Below are 21786 nucleotides of genomic sequence, written 5' to 3'. Positions count from 1 at the left end.
AGTATCTCTAGCAGAGCTGTTTTTTCTCCCCTCTGGCATATAAATCCATAGTCTTCAAAAAGTCTGCTGCTACTACTGGGCAGTTACTTCCCTGACATATGACTCACAGACAATGGTATCATAAGCAAGACTTGTTAGTCTTTCTGTTAAGCAAGGAAAACCAAAATCGATTTCTTGTTCTTCTCTGTAAGAAGACTTTTTACTCCTCAAATAGCTCAGCACAGCCAAAATCAGCCTGTTAACCTACCACACCCACATGCTTTCTTGCTCATTGCCACCCTGCAGAATGGAGACTCCAGCTGGGTTTATTAGCCCCACCCCAGCATCTCTTCAAAATTCAGGGTGGATGGCTCCTCTGGCTTTTTTTCCCTCTGGCTTTTAGTGACCATGTTTGTTGGAAGGGTGACTGCTCTTCATACACGCTCTGAACACGTTAAGGTAAAAGCTAGTATTTTCAATGCTTTAATGAAGTACCTTTTATTCATGACACCTTGATGTGGGAAAAGTACAAGCTTTCTTTTTTCCTTTAGTGCTATTTCTCAGTTCTTCTTGTATGTGATATTTTTACTTGGGTGTGTTCTGGACAGCAAAGGTATCAAGCATGGTTTTTAGACCAAGGTCTAGTATTTGTAAGTCTCTTGGACTGGCAAAACTGATGCTTGAGCAGATCTGCAAGCAGGGACTCTCTCCCTGTTTGTCTGGAGAGGACTCAAGGCAGTAAAGCCGTTGTCCGTGACTGGACTGACTCATGCTGTCACTTGTAGGAACTGTTTTGGATTTTTTTGCTATTGCTTGCAGGAGTGACAGCCTTATTTCAATGAAAAGGAGTTTGGCTGAAGGCCTAGCAATAACCTATCCCTGCCATTGCAGCATGCTTTTTTTTTAAGAGTGTATTCTTTGCATACTTGGCTATAAAGCAGTGTCGTAGAGTAGAGTATATATTCTGGTACTGTTGGAATTATTTTAATAAATATTTTTAAAATAAAAATTATTTATTAAAGGTTTTGTTAGAATTCTTCGAAATGAAAATGTCTGGATGGTTTTGTCCAGGAGTCTCTACTCACTGTCGAAGGACAATGGCGAAGGGGCTCACTATTGGATGGGGAGCTGCTCCGGGCAGGCAGTCTCAGATGTTTGTGTAACCTAATCGGCATCTGGCTGAACCGTGTCTGACAAACGAAGGGAAGGGCCCGTCTAGCCCGAGGCGGCGGTGCTCCGGGGAACGCGTTACTGTATGCAGACGGCGTTATGGAGATGCCTGGGCTGACGCCGATTTCACCATATCCCCGGCTGTTCGCCCCACAGGGGCTTCGCCTCGTGTGGCGGCGCGGTGCCTTCGTGCCGCCGTGAGCAGCGGGCGCGGGCGGCGGGGATGCCGCGGCCGTGCGGAGGCGGCAGCGGTGACACGGCGGGCGACCCGCGCGAGGGCAGCACACGAGCGACCCGCACGCCGAGGGACGGCTCGCCGCTCGGCCTTCCAGCGCACGGCGCCGGGACCCCCGAGACGCGGGGGCAGGAGCCGCGGCAGAGGCCGGGAGCGGCGCCGGTGGGTTCGCAGCCGCGGGCCCGGCCGGCCGCAGGCAGCGCGGCGGGGCAGAGCCGCCGCCCGCCCCTCCCGGGGGGCCCGCGGGGCCGGGGCTGCCCCTCGCGGCGGCTGCGCGCCCAGTGCGCCTGCGCGCGGCGCGGGCAGGGACGTGGCCCGGGAGCGGGGCCGGCGGAGCGGCGCGCGGGGCCGGCGGGCGCGGACGCCGATGCCCGCACGCGCCGCCGCTTCCCGCCGCGGGCAGCGCTCCCAAGGTGAGGCGCGCCGGGCGCGCGGCCCCGCCGCGGGGGGCGGCCGGGCCCGGGCGGGGCGCGGCGATCGCGGCCGCGCTGCGCCGTCCCCTCGGGCGGCGGCGGGGCCGGGCCGAGCGGTGTCGGGGCAGCGCCCGCCGCCCCCGCCCGGGCCCTCCCGGCGCGGTGGGCGGTGGAGCGGGCGGCGCTGCCGGGCAGGGAGCGTTCGCGCCGGGCGGGCTGAGGGGAGGCCGCGCTGCGCGGCCCTGCCCGGCTCGGGGGCCGCGGGGCCGGCGTGTCCCGGCCGCTCCACGCCCCGGCCCGGCGGGACACGAGTGGGCAGCGGGCGCGGTGGGAGAGCCTGAGGCACCGGCCGCGGGAGGGCCGCGGCCCGGGGAGCCGCCGGCGGGTCCGTCTGCAGAGGGCGAGCTCTTCGTGGGCTCGGCGGCGTAACGCCGAGCCGGGAACCCGCGGCTCGGTCATTCTTCACAGAGATAATTTTTAATTTTCAATTGCGAGAACTCCTGCTGCATCAGCCTCAACGTGATTATATAAGGAGGGTTAAAAGTCGATAATAGTGTTCTGGCTACTTGTTATATATTCCAGTTTTAGTTATTCAGTTATGGCCGTGCTTCTGTGCTTCCATGTAACACCTGCTAATCGTCGGCACAGATAAAGAAAGCAATTTTGTAGCAAACGAGAAGTTGGCTTATACGATATCAGTTTCCAGCCTGAGCTGCCATTAACACTGCCCGTATCAAAACATTGCATTCCACATCAGTCTAGGATAACTCTTTCTTTTTCAAAGATCATGTACAAAAGATGTAGAAAGGAGACACTGATACAGAGAACAGATAATAGTCAATATGTTTTACTTACGTCCAAAAGTATTTGCAAAGAAATCAATTTTTAAATTTTTTTTAAATTCACTTTGCTTCACATGCCTATAGGAGATGGCAGTTGGGTCTTGTTTGGCTTAGTGGTAGATAGCATTAAAATGTTTTGTTTAAATGTGCCTGTTTATTTCTTTTCCCTTTCCCAGTGTGAGTTGTCAGCTTTGATCACAATTGTACAGCTCTCTATTTATGCTTATAAAGATTTAAGGCTTATTTTGAAAAGCACAGATACGAGTTCTTTCTCAAGTAAGGATTAGGAGAGGAAATAGAGACAGCCAGTGAAAGAAGGGCATGATCAGGAGGAAAGCACTCAGTATTATGAGTCAGCATTGCCTGAATTTTATCAAGTGGGCTGACAGCAGCTGTAGCGATTGTCGCTGAGTGTCCGTCCAGCCTCAGTACGCGTAAGAGGAACAGATGTTTGGAGAAGAAAGCTTCAACAGAACAGCCCTACTTCCTTCCCATATCTCTTCCTACACTCCCACAGGTTGAGGCTGAAGGACTTCTCGAGCTACAGCTGGTGGCTTGGGTGTTTTGCTTTGGTAATGTTGGTTTGTTTGGTTGGGTTCTTTCAATTTGCTCTTTGTATCTTTGTCTTCTGTGGACTTGTTTAACTGCTGTTGAACAAGTAAGCAGGAGGTGGTTGGAGTAGTTGACAGGAAGAGATAGGAGAAAAGTCCTTCCAGATTTATGGCAGAAGGAGGGATGGAGAAAGTGGCATGCCTAAACAGTTACTGTCAGTTTATTTTCTGGGTAAGGCTGATAGTAAACAGAGAAGTTTTAAAAATGGGAAGACACGTTCTTTGTCAGTGAATTTTGGAAAATAGAAATGCTTACTTTGCTATTTCAAGGTTCTAATATCACCATTTAGAAGGGGGAAAACAGCTGCGTTGGGGATATGCATACTTAAGATTATGTTCACCCTTTCTTACTCTTAAGTTTCCTTAACTTGTACAAAAAAGAAATTCTAATGCTTAAGAAACAGATAGAATTTAACATTTTACATATAATTTTAAGTGTCAAGTGCATAGTTTATAAGAAAAAATCTTTTCTGCTTGATCCAAGAAACAATAATAAAAGATAACCCTGAGTTTCTGAATGTTGTTCTCTAAACCAACCTATAATTGACTTGATTATAGTCTCTTATTTCTTTTTTCTAGACCAAATCAAAACAGTAATAGTTTTAAAAAAGGCAAATAGTAAATATTATAATAATTTGTAATTCTGAGTTGTTAAATGTGTTCCCTGAAGTTCTTGAATACGTCACAAAAATTTGTAGGTGGCATGCTGAATTCCAGGCTTGTGCCTTCTGTGTTTGTAACGCTCGATGTTGTGCGTTGTTTGGGAATCCTGGCTCGCTTTCCTTGCGGTGCTCGGGTGTCTGTGCATCCTTCCCTCTCCAGCAAGGCGTGGCTGGCCATGGACGGTGCCTGGGCCCTGCTCCGCCCCCGCTCGCTTTACCCACGGTTGTGACGCGGTTTTGTCCTGTGTGTGTGCACAGGAACCGCCTGCTCAGAGCAACAGAAGGGATTGAGAGAACTGTCACCTTTCCATAATTACTCCTAATATCACCTAACTTCTGAGAGCTCCAAAAGCTGTTCAGTTTAGCCATCAGGTGGTGTTTTGGGGACAGCCTAGGAGGTGTTGAGCCTGCTCTAGGGCTCAGGCAATGGATCTCGTGTTAGTCATGATGACGGGGTGATGTTGACGGTGTGACTGTCGACTTTGTGTGCTCATTGTCTGCAGAAGTGATCCTCCCCAGTCCCAGCGAGGCGGTTGTGTATTTGGGCTTGAAGTAGAATACTAGGGTGGGTCTTTGTGCTGGACAAGAGGGAAAGTGGTGTGATAGAATGACTGTGGACACCTATTTTGTCCTTATTTCCAACTTGGAAAGCAGCCAAAAGCCATCATCAAATATCTTTTTGTTCTTTTGCTTGAACAAACTTTACCTGTCCCTGATGGGTTGTGTTACTTTATCATCTTGTCAGACCAGTATTGCTTTTGCTTCTATGGTTCAATTCTTTGGGACAAAAAAAACCCCAAACAAACCTAAACTTATCATTTTGGTAGTAGGCTGTGTTAATGTGTTCTGCCATGTGGTAACCTATTGATCTTCCCAAACTCCTGAGTCTTCTTGTGGCCTATTGTCATGACTAAATCTTGGTAATGCTTAGCATAGCATTAAATACCTGTTTGATGATATCATAACATGTTCTTAGCATTCTGACTCATCAGTATCTTGTATGGCATTAACTATATTTTTCTTCATTGTTTTCAATGTTGACGGATTGGCTGGCAGATGGGGTCATCTTACTTTCAGTAGTGGATTGTTGCCATAAATTAACCCTGCACTACTAGCTAAGATAATGTTAGAGGAGCTTACTGCTAATTTTTGTTATAGAAGGCTAAAACTGTCAAATGTCACTTAAAATGAGTGTAAAAATTATTAGTTAGCCAAAACCTAACATTTTGAACATGTACTGTTGACATAACTATTACGTAGAATTAGTTTTATGTCTCTAACTTATCATGCATTCTTCTTGATTATATGTGGCTCAAGCAGTGAACTACTTCCAGGCATAGTAAAAAGAAATTCCAGCTTCTATGCTGTCTGAAACAGCAGAGCTAAAACTCAATATTCATTGAGCAAAGTAATTTTTTCCTCCATTAGAATGCATTACTGGTGGAACTTTATGGGTTTGGCTGAAGTCTTAGTATTTTCCAGCCCTTTGGAGAAATTGTGATTAGTCTTTCTAAAGAAAGATTACAAAAGCAAGTTTAAATTCCATCATGAGACACATTATGTTAACATGGACTTGGAATTTTTACATGAACTTTTCGGTGTCAGACTGATATGAAAAATCACCTGTGTTTCATTGATCTCCTTTGTGTTCTTCCCCTAGTAGGCTGTTTTGAAAGAAGTAAACAGGCCCCTATTTCCAAATAAAAGTCCAGAAGTCAGTGGCCAACTAATCAGAACATAACTGACTTCATTTGATGATGAACAGATAAATCCTTTCTCTGAAGAGCCATTTCCCTTTTCTTTATTAAATATCTAAGGAAAATTAGATTTTTCTGTGCTGTGCTCAAAGAAGGCTGCTGGAGCACAAATACAGACTTGAATAGCATAGAGGGAGACCCTTCTACAGCACAAAAATACATTGCTTCCAGTTATACTGTAAGTGCTTGTGAAGGCAAGTCATGGCTGTGTAAGTAAATTAGAGGGCAAAGTGGAATATTTCTGCAGGACCACAGATGTTGGCACGGACTGTGTTAAAAGAATTGACTGTTGGTGTTTGCAGCCGTGTTTATATCTGCTCTGTTTACTGGATAGCTTGGACACCTTTCCTACGTGGAAATTACTAATTAGTTATGCTTCTCACTGCTGCAACTCTCACATTCTATTTCTTGTCTCTCAGCAGCTGCAGGTTCAGTGAGTTGTAGTTGACAAGAAAGGCTGGTTACCAGTCAGTCACTTAGAAACTGTTTCACTCCTGAGTGTAACTGATAGAAAGTTGGCCTTTTAGCTGATCATTTGAAGGAGAGGAATATCCTGAAGGTGAGGGTCTCACCAACCTCTGTCATGTTTTTTTTTTTTTTTACTTCTAGGAAGTAGTTAATAAAGTTTTAAGTGTTACCATATGCATAAGGGACATGTTTATGCCCTTTGGTTTCTCCATTAAGTCTCATTTCATAAACCTCTTTGGGAACTGTGCACAGCTTGGTAAACGAGGGATGGGCATTTTGGTTGTAACCTGCACATTGTGATGTAAGTTTATCTGGTCTCTGTAAAAAGGAGAATTAGACCTAGAGAATTCTTGAGCTGCTAGTACGTAAACCAAGATGCATGGAATAATATGTTTTCTTGTGTCAGATACTAAATCCTTTAAAACTTACCAATTTAACTACTTGTAAATTTTGTATCCTTTTGAAATGGAGAGTTGTGTAGTAAACACTGATTTTGAATAAGGGTCAGTGAATGTTTAAAAATAGGACTTCCAAAATATGGACCTAAAGCTTTTAGTAAATTTAACTGCATTTGTGTACTTGTGTTTATTTTTTCCTAATGTACCCTAGATACTAGACCTGTCTGCTTTCCAAGAGGAAGCTAGGCTTTGGGGAATGAGTAGGGAAAAAAATCTGTAGAAAGTAGCTATAATGATAAACATGTGTGCTTCAGAGTGTGTTACTCTTTTGTAAGTGCCTGATGATACTTGAACTCCAGTTAAAATAACTGAGCTGTATTTTACTGAAAAGACAAACCCCCTAAATCTTCCAATCTGTTGCATGAAAAAACTTGACATGGTTGATTTTATTTTAGCTGATTAATCTGATTGTTCCCTCTGTTTTGTTAGCCAAGGGGATGGTCCTTCAAGTATATGTGTGTGCCATTGACATGCTGAACCTCAAATACAAAGAATTTTTCCAGACTGAGGTGTAAGAGAACAAAGGAAGTTTTCTGTTAAAGGTTTTTCCTGTAGTCCATCAGTATTTTCTCTTGCAGATCTGAGGAACTCTCAGCCATCTTTTGTACAAAAGCACTGTACCTAGTTCTTTCCTCTTGAAAGAAGGCCTCGGTTTCTTGAAGGTTGTTACATTCCTAGGTCAGACATGAAACCTTTTCTGATTACCTGACCATCTCTAGATGGACAGAAGATAGTGTCAGCAAAAGCTCTGTAGTTTGTCTTCTCAGCACACTGGGACAATGCCTGTAAGCCACACTGGACTGCAGAGGTAATTAAAAACCTGGGATTGTTCTTGGAAAGAAATGAAATTTAGTACAATTTGCTCAGTGACAGAAATATTGCTCATGTGACTTTGAGCAATGGTTTCAACCTTTAGTGGGTTGCTACCACATTTCTAATGAAGTTCCTCTTTAAAACTCCTCATGTATTAATTGTACATGTGAACTGCCACTTCAAGTTTCTCTGGGACCATCAAAACCCCATGACATGTTAGTCAGATGACGAGTTTTAAAAAATGATGCTATGCAAGGCTTTGATAGCCTAAATTTTATACATTCTAAAATATTAGACTGCTTTATTTTTTTGTTTCAGAAAGACTTGGAAAGCTAGTATCTATCAAGTGAAATGAAAGCTAGGGAATGGTAGCCATGATATTCCTGACTATTGTTAGGTGATATTACAAGGAAAATCAGGAATATGAGGGTAAGTAAAGACTTCTCATTCACACTTTGGCAGAAATCAATTATATGAATTTTTAGTGTAAAAGACCCAGATGAAGTTTATAGTGAAGCCATGTTTGAGGTCTGAATTAGGATTTTAGTTTGTCAAGGAGCATGATAGCAGGCTGACTCACCAGCTGCATCTCCTGCATGTGTCATTGACTGAGTTGGTTTAATTTGTTCTACAGATATTAGAATGCTATTAACTTTGAAGCAGGAAGGAGACTGGGTGTATGGAATGCTATAAAACTAGCTTGAAAACCACATATACAATTTCAGACCCAATTATGTCAGGCTTCTTTTTATATGTAGAGTAATATGTAGATTGCTTCCTGCATTCTGGAAGTTCCCATTTCTTTCTCTTTTCATGAAGAGAAGAAATTGTTGAAAGGAAACAATACATACAGTAGTGTTTGTGTAAGGCTTGCAGTTATTTTTACTTTGTCATATGGTAAGAATAGTTGAGACAGTGTTTCAAGATATCTGTAATCTTTTGGGTAATCAAGATATCAAGATACAATTCTTTCATACAAATATTCCTCAAGGAAATGCAGGAAAAAGGTAGTAAGCAAATTGAACATGTACAGTATATAATACCTTTTTAAAAGAAATCTAAATAGACTTTTTTAGAAAAAACAGATTTTGTCTGGAAAATGCAAATACATGGACTGCTAGCATAATTAGGCCTTCTGTAAGGTGCTGCACATGACCTGAGTATTCTCAGGGAAAGGTTTATATGTTTGTATGTAATGTGGAATGTTGCAGTCTACCTTTAGCTGGCCTTACTTAATATTATATATGCATATACAATTTTATATGCAGCCTCATTGCAGTATGGCTTTGAGTAATTTGGAAAACCATACACAGTATTGTAGTCCTCTTGATAGTAAAGCCCTGTAATCATCAGCTAAAGATACTAAACGTAAAATTGAGATACTGAATTTTATATATTTTAGTTGACATATATATATATATCTGCTGCATATCATGCATCTGTGTTAGTATCAATATAAGTACTTACTATCTTTGCAGTGTCTTAGAGGATGTGGCAGACAGGTCTGTGTCTTGCCTGATGGACTCATTGGTGGCTGAGAATTGCTGGTAGTTCTGTTTTCCCGATGGAAACTGCCTAAGAGTACAAAGTCTTTGGTCATTAAGTCTTGTGCCTGTGTGCCCCCATCTTGTTAAAGATCACTATGTTCAAACTGGAAATTCACTCATTTCTTAGGAAGCATCTGCGTGACCTTAGGCAGGCGATGCCAGTGACTTGTCCCTGTGCTCTGGTGCGTTGGCAAGCCGGGACAGTGTAGCTGTTCGTAGTGCTGGGGGCCTGAACGAGTGTGCCTGCTTGGGAGCTCCCTGTGTCCTCCTGCGCAGGGCGTGGACGCTGTGCCCCTGCCTGCTCATCTCCAGGGCTGGCCGTCTTCATGGAAGGAGCTGAGGTCTCAGCCGTGGGCCAGAAGTGGCATTCGTGTTCAAAATCTTGGATAAATTGGCGGGTTCTTGAGTGACCCCTCCAGAGAAAAAGCACGTTTTAAAAGTTGGTTGATTCTATTTTTAATCACACATCAATAATCATTAGTAATAATTTGAGCATCCCAATGGTGTTTTTGATGGTTGGGCGTACATCCCAGCCAATGCAGGTTACCTTTTGTACTCTTTAAAGGTAACTTGGATTTCAGCATCTGAAAAATGCTGGTAATAACAAGGAAACCAATTCTCATTACGGAGTCGAAAAACTGGCTGAGGTGAGTTGAGAAAGAATCCTGTTTGCTGAGGACTTCCAGCCTGGGCTGGTTAGCTGAAGGGGGGTGGACCTGGGAGGTGTTGGGACTCGGAGCAGTGTGGGCTGGAGCTCTGTGTGCGGCGGGAAGCGCCGCTGGAGCAGCTTTGCGGGCGGGGGCTCTGGCAGTGAGGGGGAGCGGCAGAGGTGCAGAAGTGCTGTCTCGTGTGCAGTTGGATTTACCACCGTGACCTAGCTAAGGTCATAAGAGGGGCACTGTGGTGTCTCTGGCTGTCCTTGTTACTGGGACAAGCAGCTGAGCACACGACTACAATTTCTTTTCCGCAGCAATGAGGAGAGCAAAGGGAAAGACGCTTTGTAACTGAAGTGCAGAGCATCCTTACTGCGGGCAGAAGGCAGACACTGCTGCAGGCCTGCAGATGTAGCTGTTAAAATTATAACAACCAGGTTTTTAAAGAACCACTTGTTTGGGAAAGCCTTGAGGACACTGTCCAAAAAAACCAAAGATTAAAGGTTTAATAAGACTTGTTCTCGAGTCTTTCCAGAATATTGTGTTAAGCAAAATCACATCTCTAAAGAAAGGAGATTAAACCAAATGCTCACACGGATTTCCCTGCGTTTGCTGGAGTTGGCAATGCCCAGTGCCTGTCTGCTGTTGTTCATACTAAGTGTATTCTCCTTGCTGTCAATGTGATCTGTAAGTGGGGAGCCCCAGTTTCTCTGTCAGGGCTGCAGTGAAGCCTGTAGCTCTCTCCTTTGTGCTCAGAGGAGAGGTACAGCTCTCCCAGGAGTCAGTGGGACTCCCCTGTGTGCAGTGTGTATTGTCTCGGGGTGTGACCATCTCTGGTTGCAGGGATTGGCAGCAGAAGGGTGGGAGGCAGCAGTGCTGGTTTAGTGAGGGCCAAGTAGAGCTGTTGGCTGGAACAGTGTATGAGGAATTGGAAAGCTGGTGATGTAGCTGGGATTGTCAGTCTTTATTAAGAGGAGGGTAAAGAACTGAAAAGGCAGGTATACTCAATGTGTTCATAAGAATGCTGTGCATCTCTTCATAGGAGGAAAAAAATAATTAAACAAACTATAGATTTGCAGCTTAATTTTAATAAAATAATTAATTCAAGTAATTAGATCTTCACATGTTGATATTGGTGTTTCATGTTTTCCACATCACTAGAATCAGCTCAACTAATGTAACTGCTATTTCCATACTTTCTTGAAAGTTACTAATAAACTACCATCAAAATAATTTGCTTTATTTTACTTTGTTTTATTAGTGGTTTTATATGACCATTTAGACTAAGTTCTATTTGCATGTTAGTATTTAAAAGGAACTTAAAGTAAAAACATACTTAGAGGAAACAAGCAAAAACAAACCCCTAAAATTACTAGTGACAATATATACTCACTTTTAAAAATCCTGGCATTTTATAATTTACTTCCTGGACATTGTAATTCCAAATCAGAGTATTTTATTTCCACTTCTCATTAAAATACTGATTTGTTCTCAGATTAGAGTAAAACCACACAGAGGAAAGAAACACTAAAAACTGTGCATATGACTTATTTTACGCTTAGTGTTCTGATGCATATTGGATTCTGGAGGGAATTCACTAGAGCCATAGATATAAAAACATATAGAATCTTCTTTATTAATGAAGTATGCATTTGTTCAGATCAGGTTTCTTGGGATACAGCTCAAGATTTTCTTGTTTTCAAATTTCAGTGACCTGTTTTCTAGAAGGTCTTGAATCACTTTTCAAAGATTAACTCTGAAATCTTCTGCCACTGTTATAAATTTTAAAATTAAGGTAGGTGAAATGATGAAATATGAAAAATCCTGCTGCTGTATCCTACTTAGGGAAATGGATGATGAACACATAGCTAAATACCTTCATGTCTTGGTTCAGGAGTCTTTACTGATGCTAACAAGTTAAGAGAGCTGTCTTTAGATATTTAGGAAGCCTGGAGAAGCCTGGCAGAAAAGGATGTAGGTGTGACTAGTTAGCTGTTAGATCAGAATTGTCTTTTTCTTGATTGGCCCTAGGTGACTGCCATAACTATTTTCCCCCAAACAAATTCTTCATGTGTTTTTGATGCAAATTTCACTGTGAGCCTTTTGTTCTTCAAATATTTGCTTTTGACAGTTGTGCACTTTGCCTGCTCTGTGTGTCAGTATTTTCAGATGGCTGGCTAGAAATAGTTTTGGGGTACTAATTCTCTGGTACATTCTAATGCACCTCTGAGCTGCCCTGAGAAACAGGATTGTTAGGCACATTGTTTTGACTGACTTAAATGCTGTCTTGCATGGTTTTCTTGAATATTAACTTTTTGATATTCTTCACATAATTGGCTTCTTCACACTCCTGAGTTAATTTTTTTACTGCCCAGTAATATGTTGGTGAATGAATGTTAACAGGATTGTTGATTTCTGTCTCTACACCACCCCCCTTCAGCTCTCTTACTGGACATTGTAAGCCTCATCATTATAAGCCACATTGACCTTGAATTTTGTTTTATGCCTTAAGTCTTCCCAGTTACTTTACTTTGTGAAAAGATAAAAATTGAATGTATGTTTTTTCTTCCTGTTTGCACTGCATAGGGTATTATTCAAAATCACTGCTTTTCTAATCCTTATACCTAAGATCCTTAGAGCGGGTGACTCCTAAAGCCTGCTGCGTGTGGCAGTCATTTTTACTGTGTTAAGATTGGCCCTGTTTCTGCCAGCATTTATTTTTGGAATAGTTGCATTACTTGTGATATTTTAAGCAGTTTAAAGCCTTTGAGAAAATAATCAGTCTTAAGTGAGATGTATGAGTTACCTTCATTATAATGTGATTTTATTCAAAGTAAAACAGCAGTCATTTATCCTTTCATAGCAACAGTGAATAAAGGACATAGACTGAGTGAAATATTAATGCATGTATTAAACTTAGAATTTTGAAACCTCTAGTAATTTTCATTCCTTTCTTTTATAAAATACAGTGTCAAATGCTAGTATTGGAAGTAATTTTTTCCAAGATTATATTTAAAATATATGTGTTGAGATCTCTGTGTTTTGGGTTGTTGTGGGGTTTTTTTCCTTTTTCCTTCTTTTTATATACCTGACTTTTGCTGTCCAGCAGTGACCACTGCTGGAACCAACTGGAACCTTTCTCATACTTATGTTGGTATCTTACTATCCCCACCTGTGGTTTGCATCCCTGCCTCTGAAGACTTCTAGGAAAATTTGACATCATTTTCAGCATGAGTGCTAAGCATGTGGAAATTGGAAACTTCTTCTGGTCTTAGGTGTCATGTTGTTGTTGGAGAGTGAGTGGGAAGGTTGAGTACCACTTGTTTGAGTTTGGTCTGTGTTGTTCTTCTTGTATTCTGAAGATATTTAGTGTGTCTTCTTTCTGATATGAAATGAAAATAAAATACTGCTGGGTTTGATTGACAAAGAAGTTCTTTGTAGCATTATATCCAAATAAAAGCTTCTGTTTCAGCAATCAGTCTATATATTGTGCTTCAGATAAATCAGTGTGATAAGATGGAGTTTTTAATTTAAGTTGAAATTTTGCTTTAATTATATTCTATTGGAGGGTCTTGGGAAGGGATTTTTTCCCTGTAGCTCAGTGTCTTTAGTATCTTAGTAATTATTTATAGGCTGTACTGCAGAATTTTTTGTGGCATTGAGTAATTCAATGTTTTGAGGAAATCAGCAAAGTTTAAAATAAATAGTTACCAGCAACACCACTTCAGAATTTCCTCTTCAGCCTTGGTTTTGCCAACTTTTAACATTTGCTAGGCAGCTAGCTCTTCCTGCAAGGTCTGGATTTCCTCTGAGTTGGGCTGGGGAAGGATTAAACTCTGAGTTACTGTGTGTCAAAGCCTCTTATGTTTTTAGATGCTGAAGGGAAGCTCTAGTGAGGGGTTCACTGGAAGATGCCCCCAGCAGCTGCTCTTTCCATAGCTCTGGTCAGGAAGCAGCAGCAGATAATGATCAGCACCAGTTAACCTTTGCTTTCCCAGCCCACTGCTTCCCTGACTCTAGCAGCACCTCTTACTTTTCCCCCCAACTCTGGGGTCTGTCCAGGCACTCCAGTGGGACTGGGGATCAAGGACACTTGGTGTAGGAGTGACCTGAAGAGAAAGGGAGTAAAGAAGAGAGGCAGTAGTGTGGTGCCTCACTGTGAGGCTTTCAGGTGTTGTAGATTCATGGGCAAAGATTCTTTGTGACTGTTTTCTGCACACTGGCAGTGCTAGAGAATGCTTTGCTTTGGTGTAAATCAGAATTGTGGAGCCCCTGCTCCTCTGTCCTACCACTACAGGGATTAGTGAAGGTGAGCAGTGGGTGGTCTGTGGGGGGTTACACTGATAGTCTGCTTCAGTGTCTGTCAGTAAAGTGGCTGATTGTTTCTATAGCTATGTTTCTACAGTTTCTGTGCCATTATTTTAGTTTATCGAGATGTTTTAAAATAAGCTTTTATTTCTATTTATTTTTATAATGGGAAGTCGGAGCTGATCCTGGATCCTGTGGTATTTCTGTACTGCAGAGATGAGCTCTGTGAGTATACATCAGGAGTTTCTCGGGGTTTGTCTTTGTGGATTAGCAACATACTTGCATGATTCTTCTATAATACTGTATTGCTGGTGATGCGTGTGTTACTTCTGACAGCTTTGGGGTCCTGGAGGAATAAATAATCTCGGTGTTGCTTTGTGCGTATTGTATATTTCCCCCTTTGTTCGATGCAGCAGGTTTGCTGGAAAACAGGAGCTTATGCAGGACAGCTTCTGCATCCTCTTCTTTTTGTCGCTGCAGGTGGCGACAGACAAGGTTGCAGGCAAGCTGAGCTCCACTCTCTCATGGGTGAAGAACACGGTGTCGCACACCGTCAGTCAAATGGCCAGCCAGGTGGCGAGCCCGTCTGCCTCCCTGCACACCACGTCCCCCTCCACCACGCTGTCCACGCCCGCCCTCTCGCCGTCCTCACCCACACAGCTCAGCCCCGACGACCTGGAACTGCTGGCTAAACTCGAGGAGCAGAACAGGTGAATGGGAAACGCTTTGCTCTTCGAAGTACACAGACAAAAACTGGTTTATTGCCATTGTAGCACAGAGGCTGTTGAAGGGGAATTAGTTAAAACTTCATGGCACAGCGCTTCCATTTGAAAGCCCGGAGGTTTAGAAATTCGTATTTTTGTGCTGTATTTTTACAAGTTGTGTTTTTGTGGAACTCTAAAAGGTGTTTTTCTCTCCTGGTTTTACAGGAGTGTTTATAGCTGACTCTAGTAGTAAGAAAATACACTGTGATTTTTAAAGTAGAGTATCTCAAGGATGAGATTTGGGTATAACCTTCTCACCTTCTAAGATCATAACTGTAATTTCTATTAATTTCTTGAAATCTTAAATATTTCTCAATTCACAATATCACTAAGAAATGAAATTGAGCTGTATAATTTCTTAATGCCAAATTTCCAGAAGCCATACTCGTTTGCACTTTTGAGGCAGGACGCCTAAGTCATCTGTTGTTTTGCAAAATCTGGTTATATTTGACAAGTATGTTTCAATAGTTTTTGAGAGGTTGGCCGTAAACAACTTGAGCTCCAAGTAGATTTTTAGACTGGCAGGTAGCTGCAGGGCTTTGTTACCTACTGGAGACAGCTATCCCTGAGCTGTAGTGAAGTGCAAGGTTTGCTAATTTAGCTCAAACTAGCTTCTGTTCCAGCTTCTGTGAGTGTGCTGCCTTTGCACTGAGGCAATTGAGGTACTCGAGTTTTGATTGGGTTGGTTTTTGGTGGTTGTTGTTTGTTGTTTTGTTTCTTTTTGTTGTTGGTTGGTTTGGTGGATTTGGGGAGGGGGAGTTGCTTTTTGGTGATTTTTTGTGGTTTTCTTTTGGTGGTGTTGTTCTGTGTGGGTTGTTTTTTGTGGTTTTTTTTGTTTTGTTTTGTTTGGGGTTTTTTTAATATTATTCTTATTCTTGGTTGGGAGGGGTAATTTGGTTTGGGGTTTTGTTTTTGTTGGTTTGTTTGTGTGGTTTTTTCTCTGCTGAGTCACTTCTGAGGCTCGTAACTTCCAGTGGAGGAAGAGAGTAACTGAGGGGAGGAGAGGCAATGCCTGTGTGTTACCTGGCATGTCTTCTCTCATGTCTGCATTGTGCAGCCTGAGAGCAGCACAATTTGAAGGGAATTTGATACATCTGTCCAGATTTTTACAATAGAAGGAAGCCTCTAGAACCACCTCGTACACTATTCCTTGTCTTCGAAGATTAACTCCATGTAAGTTTTGCTGTGCAAATGAAAAATTATCAAAAGAAGCAAAAAAATAGTTAAGTGGCCCTTTTAAGAAAATTAACTTGTGTGTAATCTGAGGCTTTCTAGTCTGTTCATGACAAAGCAGCTAACTTGTATTTGAAAAGCAAACTGTTCTTTGGACTGCTTATCTATGTTGAGGTGTAATACCTTTACATCTAGAGTATTCTCATTAAGGCCTGCAGTCAGACTGCCTGGCTTGTTGAAGGAATGTGAGCTTGGGCTTTCTGCCTCAAGTCAGCTTTCTTCATTTTAGTAAGTAAACTAGCCAGTCTTGTCTGGTTTTATTTCATTTTAGCCAGACGTGTGGTTAGTCCCACACTGGTCTTGTGTGTGAATTCTGTTTGGAGGCTGCCCTATCGAGTGTGTCTTTGCTGGTGAGACACTGCCCTTTAATACTGAAATTCGATGCTCTGGTGCTGGCTGCACTGTATTTCAGAACAGTTTGCATCTGCAGTTTAGCACAGTGGCACTTTGTTGACAATTGTACTCTGTTCACAGGGAACCATTCTTTCTGCTTGCTGGAAGAACTGCTGCTGGGGATGTTTGTAAAGGTTTTGGGTTTTTTGTAGGCTTCTATGTCAGACAGAGAATATGAATTAGGTAACAGTTAGAATAGGAAAGAACTCAAATTGTTTCAGCTGTGTCTTGTAGCATTCTATAATCTGTAATTGTACTGAAAGTTCCCACAGAATAAAGAGGAAGCTCAGTCCAGAGTCCTGGTGGAACTATTTGGCATTAGTAAATCATTTATAAAGTTTTAAATGAAAGAAAACAGTGACTAAACGTCACAGAACTTGCGACTTACTGTGAAAAGAACTTCCTGTTTTCAAATCTAAGGACAATGAGTTTATCCAGGTAAGGTCAAATTACAGAAACTTAGTATAACTTCTACAGAAACCTGTGAAAACTGGAAGTGTCTCATTAGAACCTTTTTTTTATAATCTTAATGTTTATTCTGTGCTTTTTCCTCTGTGATTATTTTGAATTTGGTGTTTAGGCATTGTCTTGGATTGAGAGGAGTTTCAATTTTTTCGTTACGAATCAGTATAAGCCAGGTTTCTAAACATCTGAAATGGATTTTAAAGTATTTTTTCAAAACTAGATTTTATGCGTCCATTAATAAATGGAAAATTATTTGGGTTTTTTTTAAATAAAATTCCAAATGAAAATTTGTCTTGAAAAGGCTTCATTTTTTTTCTTTTTCCTGAGGTATTACCATTTAACACTTTTCCAAACAAAATACTTCTGCAGAAACTGTACTATTTGTCTTCATGAGTAAAATTACTTTTTCCCTTGCTTTCATAAACACTGGTAGGTGAAAGCTGGGAACAGGGAAGGCTAGTATAAATATCTTTATTGTAGCAGAGAGCTAAAAAATTGTAGGTATGCTGAGATTTCTGTACCATCTCAGACACAATATGCCTAGGGTTATAATTTGTTAAATATCTAAAACATAACCTGACCTTGCTGAAATGCTGGGGATTAATTTTGTGCTGATTTTTGAGAAATTATTCAACCACATGGCTTTGATGTACTGATGCTGGGATTCTTAGAGATTAAAGCACAAATGAAACTCTTGGTGTAGTGAAACACATCCAAGTTAGTCTGAATCTTTGCTCTTAAATAAAACATGGTCTAAAAAACTTCCCCTGCGTATGGGGCTCAATATTAGTTGAGGATAAACAAAGCATTGTCTTTTTGCCAAGTCCATGGCCACAGCAACCAGCTCACAGGGAAATCTCCGCAGGAATTTGTCGAGCACTTGACACATCTTTATTTATACTTTGCTTCTGGATAACCCCAGAGGTTCTCACGTTTGCACTCCTCACTTTAATTAGACATTCATTAGCTTTACTAATCACTTCTGTTGCCTCATCCTTCGTCTTTAGGTCTGGAATTTCTCCTGTGTATTTATAAAACACTGTGTTGATTTGTGAGTTGTCAGCAAATGTTAGTTGTTTTAAAATTACTTCAGAGGTTTTAATTGTTCTGTCTTTATTTATACTGTCAATTTTTAAAAAGTGTAATCAGGCAGACTTCTAGAAGGCTAATTTTTTTGTCTTTTAAATGACTGTATTTTTTAAAATTCTTTGACATTTGATGTTATCATTGAGAATATTTAACATCCTTAGGTTTTATTTGTCAGTCTGATGCATGACAGCTGTGGGTGACTTTTCTGTTTCTTAAAATGCTGCAGTGTGAACTATTCTGTCTGCAGATTTACTTGCAATCTCAAGAGAAAGCAACATTGAACAGTTCTTTTCACATTTAGTCCGAATGAATGCTGGTAAAACGGTTTCACTGAACCTCAGGCTGCATTCTTTGTCAAGAAAACAATAAATAGTATGATCCTTTGATTAGAAGAACTTGAATTTGGTTTTTGTGTGCTTTCTTTGCAGACTCTTGGAAACAGATAGCAAATCCTTACGATCAGTAAATGGGTCAAGAAGAAATAGTGGATCTTCTCTTGTATCTAGTTCATCAGCTTCTAGCAATCTCAGCCATCTTGAAGAAGACTCGTGGATCCTCTGGGGGAGGATTGTGAATGAATGGGAAGATGTACGGAAAAAGAAGGAAAAGCAAGTTAAGGTAGGAGTTGGAAACTATTTTTTGGGTATATTTTTAATGTGATGTAAGTGATACTGTTTTATCTTTGTGATGGGCTTATTCTTTTTAAATAAATATGTAATACAAACCTCCAGTTGAATCTTTCCATCCCTAAGCCTTAGTGCATCCTTTCTAACCTTCCTATGTTCTGTCACCCAGCAAATGTCTCCTGCTGAAAACCAGATGCATTTATTGTATCTTGAATACTAAAGCTTTCAGTTTACTTCTCGTGAGAGATTTCCATGAGTGGAGGGATGATTAGCTTCGTGTTTCCAAAAATGGAATTACTGAAAATCAACTTAAGGGCATCTGATAGCTTGATGCTATGATTATGTATATGTGTGCTGTGCTGCTGTATACTGAGCAGCTCTCTCTTTAAAGCATTCTTAATGTGAGAGCTGATAATTCTACTCAAAGGCTACAATCAGTTTAAGTTTTGGTGCTTGCCAAGTATGTTGACCCCAGAGATGACCTTAGGCAGAAGAACACAGTTTTTGAATTCTGGATGGCTTGGACCAACTTTGACCAGCGTGTCCAGTCTGGGTTAGTTGTGGTCATGTACACAAGTGGAGTTCAATTACACTTTAAATTCAAACTAAAAAGCATTTAGTGTATTTGAACATGGCAATGTTTCAGTGGCGGCAAGCACAGCAGCATGGGATTTTTTTTGTTGGTAGGCCAGTCAGTTCTGCTTTGGTTCTTTATTGGCTGTAGTCTGTAGTTTTATGTGCAGAATACAAATGTGTCAGGTCTTTTGAACAGTTTGAAATGTGTGTCTATGAATAGGTTGTGGGAAGGCACAACAATAGGCTAAAGTAAAGTATCTTCCATACAAAGCAGTTGTGAAGAGAGAACATGACTTGAGAGAGGAAACAAGGGAAGAAAGTGAACTAAAGATTTCCTGCTTGTATAGGGAAAGCAGTTTGTGGAAAGATGTTCCAAAAGGCCATGAAAAGAAGGCCACAGGAGCCTGGCAAGAGAAAGAAAAAGTGAGATGGTAATAAGAGGATATGGTTAGTTAGAATTTGAACATTTTCGAGTGTCACAAGTATCACTTGTTTTTACAGCTGGCCAAGTACAATTTGAAGAGTATTTGACTAACTTTCAGGGAACATTTAATTACATTACTGACTAATATTATATTGAAAAGTAGCCAAGTTTTCATTTGCTGTTGAATAATTCCCAGTATTTTTTTGTCGAAAGTCAACCTTAACTGTGAGTCTGCACTTATGATGGACTATCAGAACATCCACACGTATTCCCTGATTGTGCCAGTAGGTACATAGGCAGCAGCATAGGTGTCTTTGTGGCTGTAAAAGCCAGTGTTATCAGAAATCTGGTAATTTTTTAGGTTTTAGACGTAAGTGTCTCTACCTTCCTCCAAAGATGATGTGTTCCATCCTTTGCATCTCTCAGTCCGCTTCAGAACTTATGGAGCACTTCTGAAGGATGGCTTAAGTCCTGCTGTTCATTTGACATGCCATGCCATGCCATGCCTAGTAGGTGTGTTTTCCTGCTGTTTCTTTTAGGAAAGTTGGAGGTGTTAATTACTCTGTCAAGCAGGTACATTAACGAGGCATTAGCAAGAAGTTTCTTGCTTTATTAGTAGCCACTGAGGTTTTAGATGGCAGATGTACAGTCCAGTTGTGTTGTTGACAAAGGATAGGTAGAGGCAGTTGTGTAAGGCTGCTGTGTTGGGGTTGTTGTCTTGGAGTTGGGAATCTTTTAGGAAGAACACCTTGGTTTTGTGTTGTAGACAGGAGAAATAGTTGGAGTGGCATTACTATTGTGGTTCTGAAGAAGGATGGATTGAGAGCTTAGGGGTACTGGAAAATGGAGGTCAGTGATGCAAAACTCCTGCAGCGGAGGTCAAGCTTAAGAAAAACAAAACTTGACAGCAAGAATCTCTTGGAAAGTTATCAGTGTTGCATTAATCAGTTGTAATGTTGGAGATGTAGGAGAAATATGTGGAACAAACAGGAAGAACAGGAAGCTTTGCAGAATAGGAGATAACTCTGGTTTCAGAATAAATAATAATGAAAGAAATTAGCCTTTATGAGACAGAATACTTTATAACAATTCTTAAGGTACAAAATGGAAATAGTCTTGAAGAGATGATCTTCTAGGTTAGACTGATTCTAGTTGCAGAACGTCCTGCCAAGACAGTCTGTTAAATTCTTGAATAATGCTTCCTTCTCAGGTTTCAGATCAAGCAGCAAGACTACTTGTCCTTGTAATTTCTTCAAGGACAAGTAACAGGTTCTTGGGCATGTTTGAATACATCTAGGCATATTTGAATCTTATAAAACCAAGTAGATTTTTTTTTCAAAAGATAAAGTAAATTTAGTCAATTTAGTAGGTGTAAACTTAATGTTTTCTTGGGCCAGTGTCTGAAACTGCATTTAAATACTTTCTTAGAAGATAACTTGGAAATACTGGCATACCAGAGAAATTAGACATAATTTGTCAAGTTTGTTAAATGATAGTTGTACTGTGCAATTTTTTGTTGCAGTTGACTGTGCTACAGTTAGTTCTACTTTTTGCCATTTACCTATTTTGGAAGTAATTTCTAGTCGATAATTTCTTAGATCTCAATTACTACAAATATTACTAAGGGTGTTACCTTCAGTAATCTTTCATGAAATATAGACATAATTGTATTAAATTCTGTTTAATAAAAGCTCTTGTATAAAATATTTGAATGTTCAGTTTTTTACATAGCTTGGATAAGGGACTACTTTTGGTAGTTCATTTAGCCACTAAAAATTATTCAGACTGCTTACTTTTGTTGGCTTAATAATCCCACTAAATTTGACTTTATAAACTATATGAGTAATTTATGCCATAATGTAATTTTTTTCTGAAATTGTGAGGAACTTGATTTGAATTTCTTTTGTCTCTAGGTTTATTTTTTGTAATATTTTCAGGAAATATAAATTGTCTTTCTGTGCCTTAGGAGCTGGTTCGAAAAGGGATACCTCATCACTTCAGAGCAATTGTTTGGCAACTTTTATGCAGTGCTCAAAGCATGCCAATTAAGGATCAGTATTCAGAGCTTTTAAAAATGACATCTCCTTGTGAAAAATTAATAAGAAGGGACATTGCTAGAACGTACCCTGAACATGATTTTTTCAAAGAAAAAGATAGCCTTGGGCAGGAGGTCTTGTTCAACGTCATGAAGGTGAGTTGGTATTTCAGCCCTTGAAAATATATTAGCAAGAACATGTACCAGCTTGAATTTCATTGTATATAGAGAACTTGCACCAATTTCTTGTGCTGTAAGTTTTTTT

The 21786-nt window shown here is 40.9% G+C and overlaps 1 protein-coding gene across 6 annotated transcripts in view; it reads left to right on the top strand.

Moving 5' to 3' along the window:
* Positions 1 to 1047: 1047 nt before the first annotated feature.
* Positions 1048 to 21786, top strand: part of EVI5 (ecotropic viral integration site 5) — a 71669-nt gene continuing 50930 nt past the window's right edge. The window contains exons 1-5 of one of the 6 annotated variants that reach the window (XM_063407505.1): positions 1456 to 1546; positions 14090 to 14141; positions 14397 to 14626; positions 18289 to 18478; positions 21453 to 21677. In XM_063407505.1, the coding sequence (XP_063263575.1) occupies positions 14133 to 14141; positions 14397 to 14626; positions 18289 to 18478; positions 21453 to 21677 (654 nt within the window). In that variant the 5' untranslated portion in view covers positions 1456 to 1546; positions 14090 to 14132. Of the gene's footprint in view, positions 1547 to 1640; positions 1798 to 14089; positions 14142 to 14396; positions 14627 to 16569; positions 16745 to 18288; positions 18479 to 21452; positions 21678 to 21786 lie in introns of those variants that run through there. The other 5 variants (XM_063407504.1, XM_063407503.1, XM_063407506.1 and 2 more) reach the window with 5 other exon arrangements.

Source organism: Prinia subflava, chromosome 10, assembly GCF_021018805.1.
Source record: "Prinia subflava isolate CZ2003 ecotype Zambia chromosome 10, Cam_Psub_1.2, whole genome shotgun sequence".
NCBI lineage: Eukaryota > Metazoa > Chordata > Aves > Passeriformes > Cisticolidae > Prinia > Prinia subflava.
This window is presented reverse-complemented; position numbering and strand designations above follow the sequence as displayed.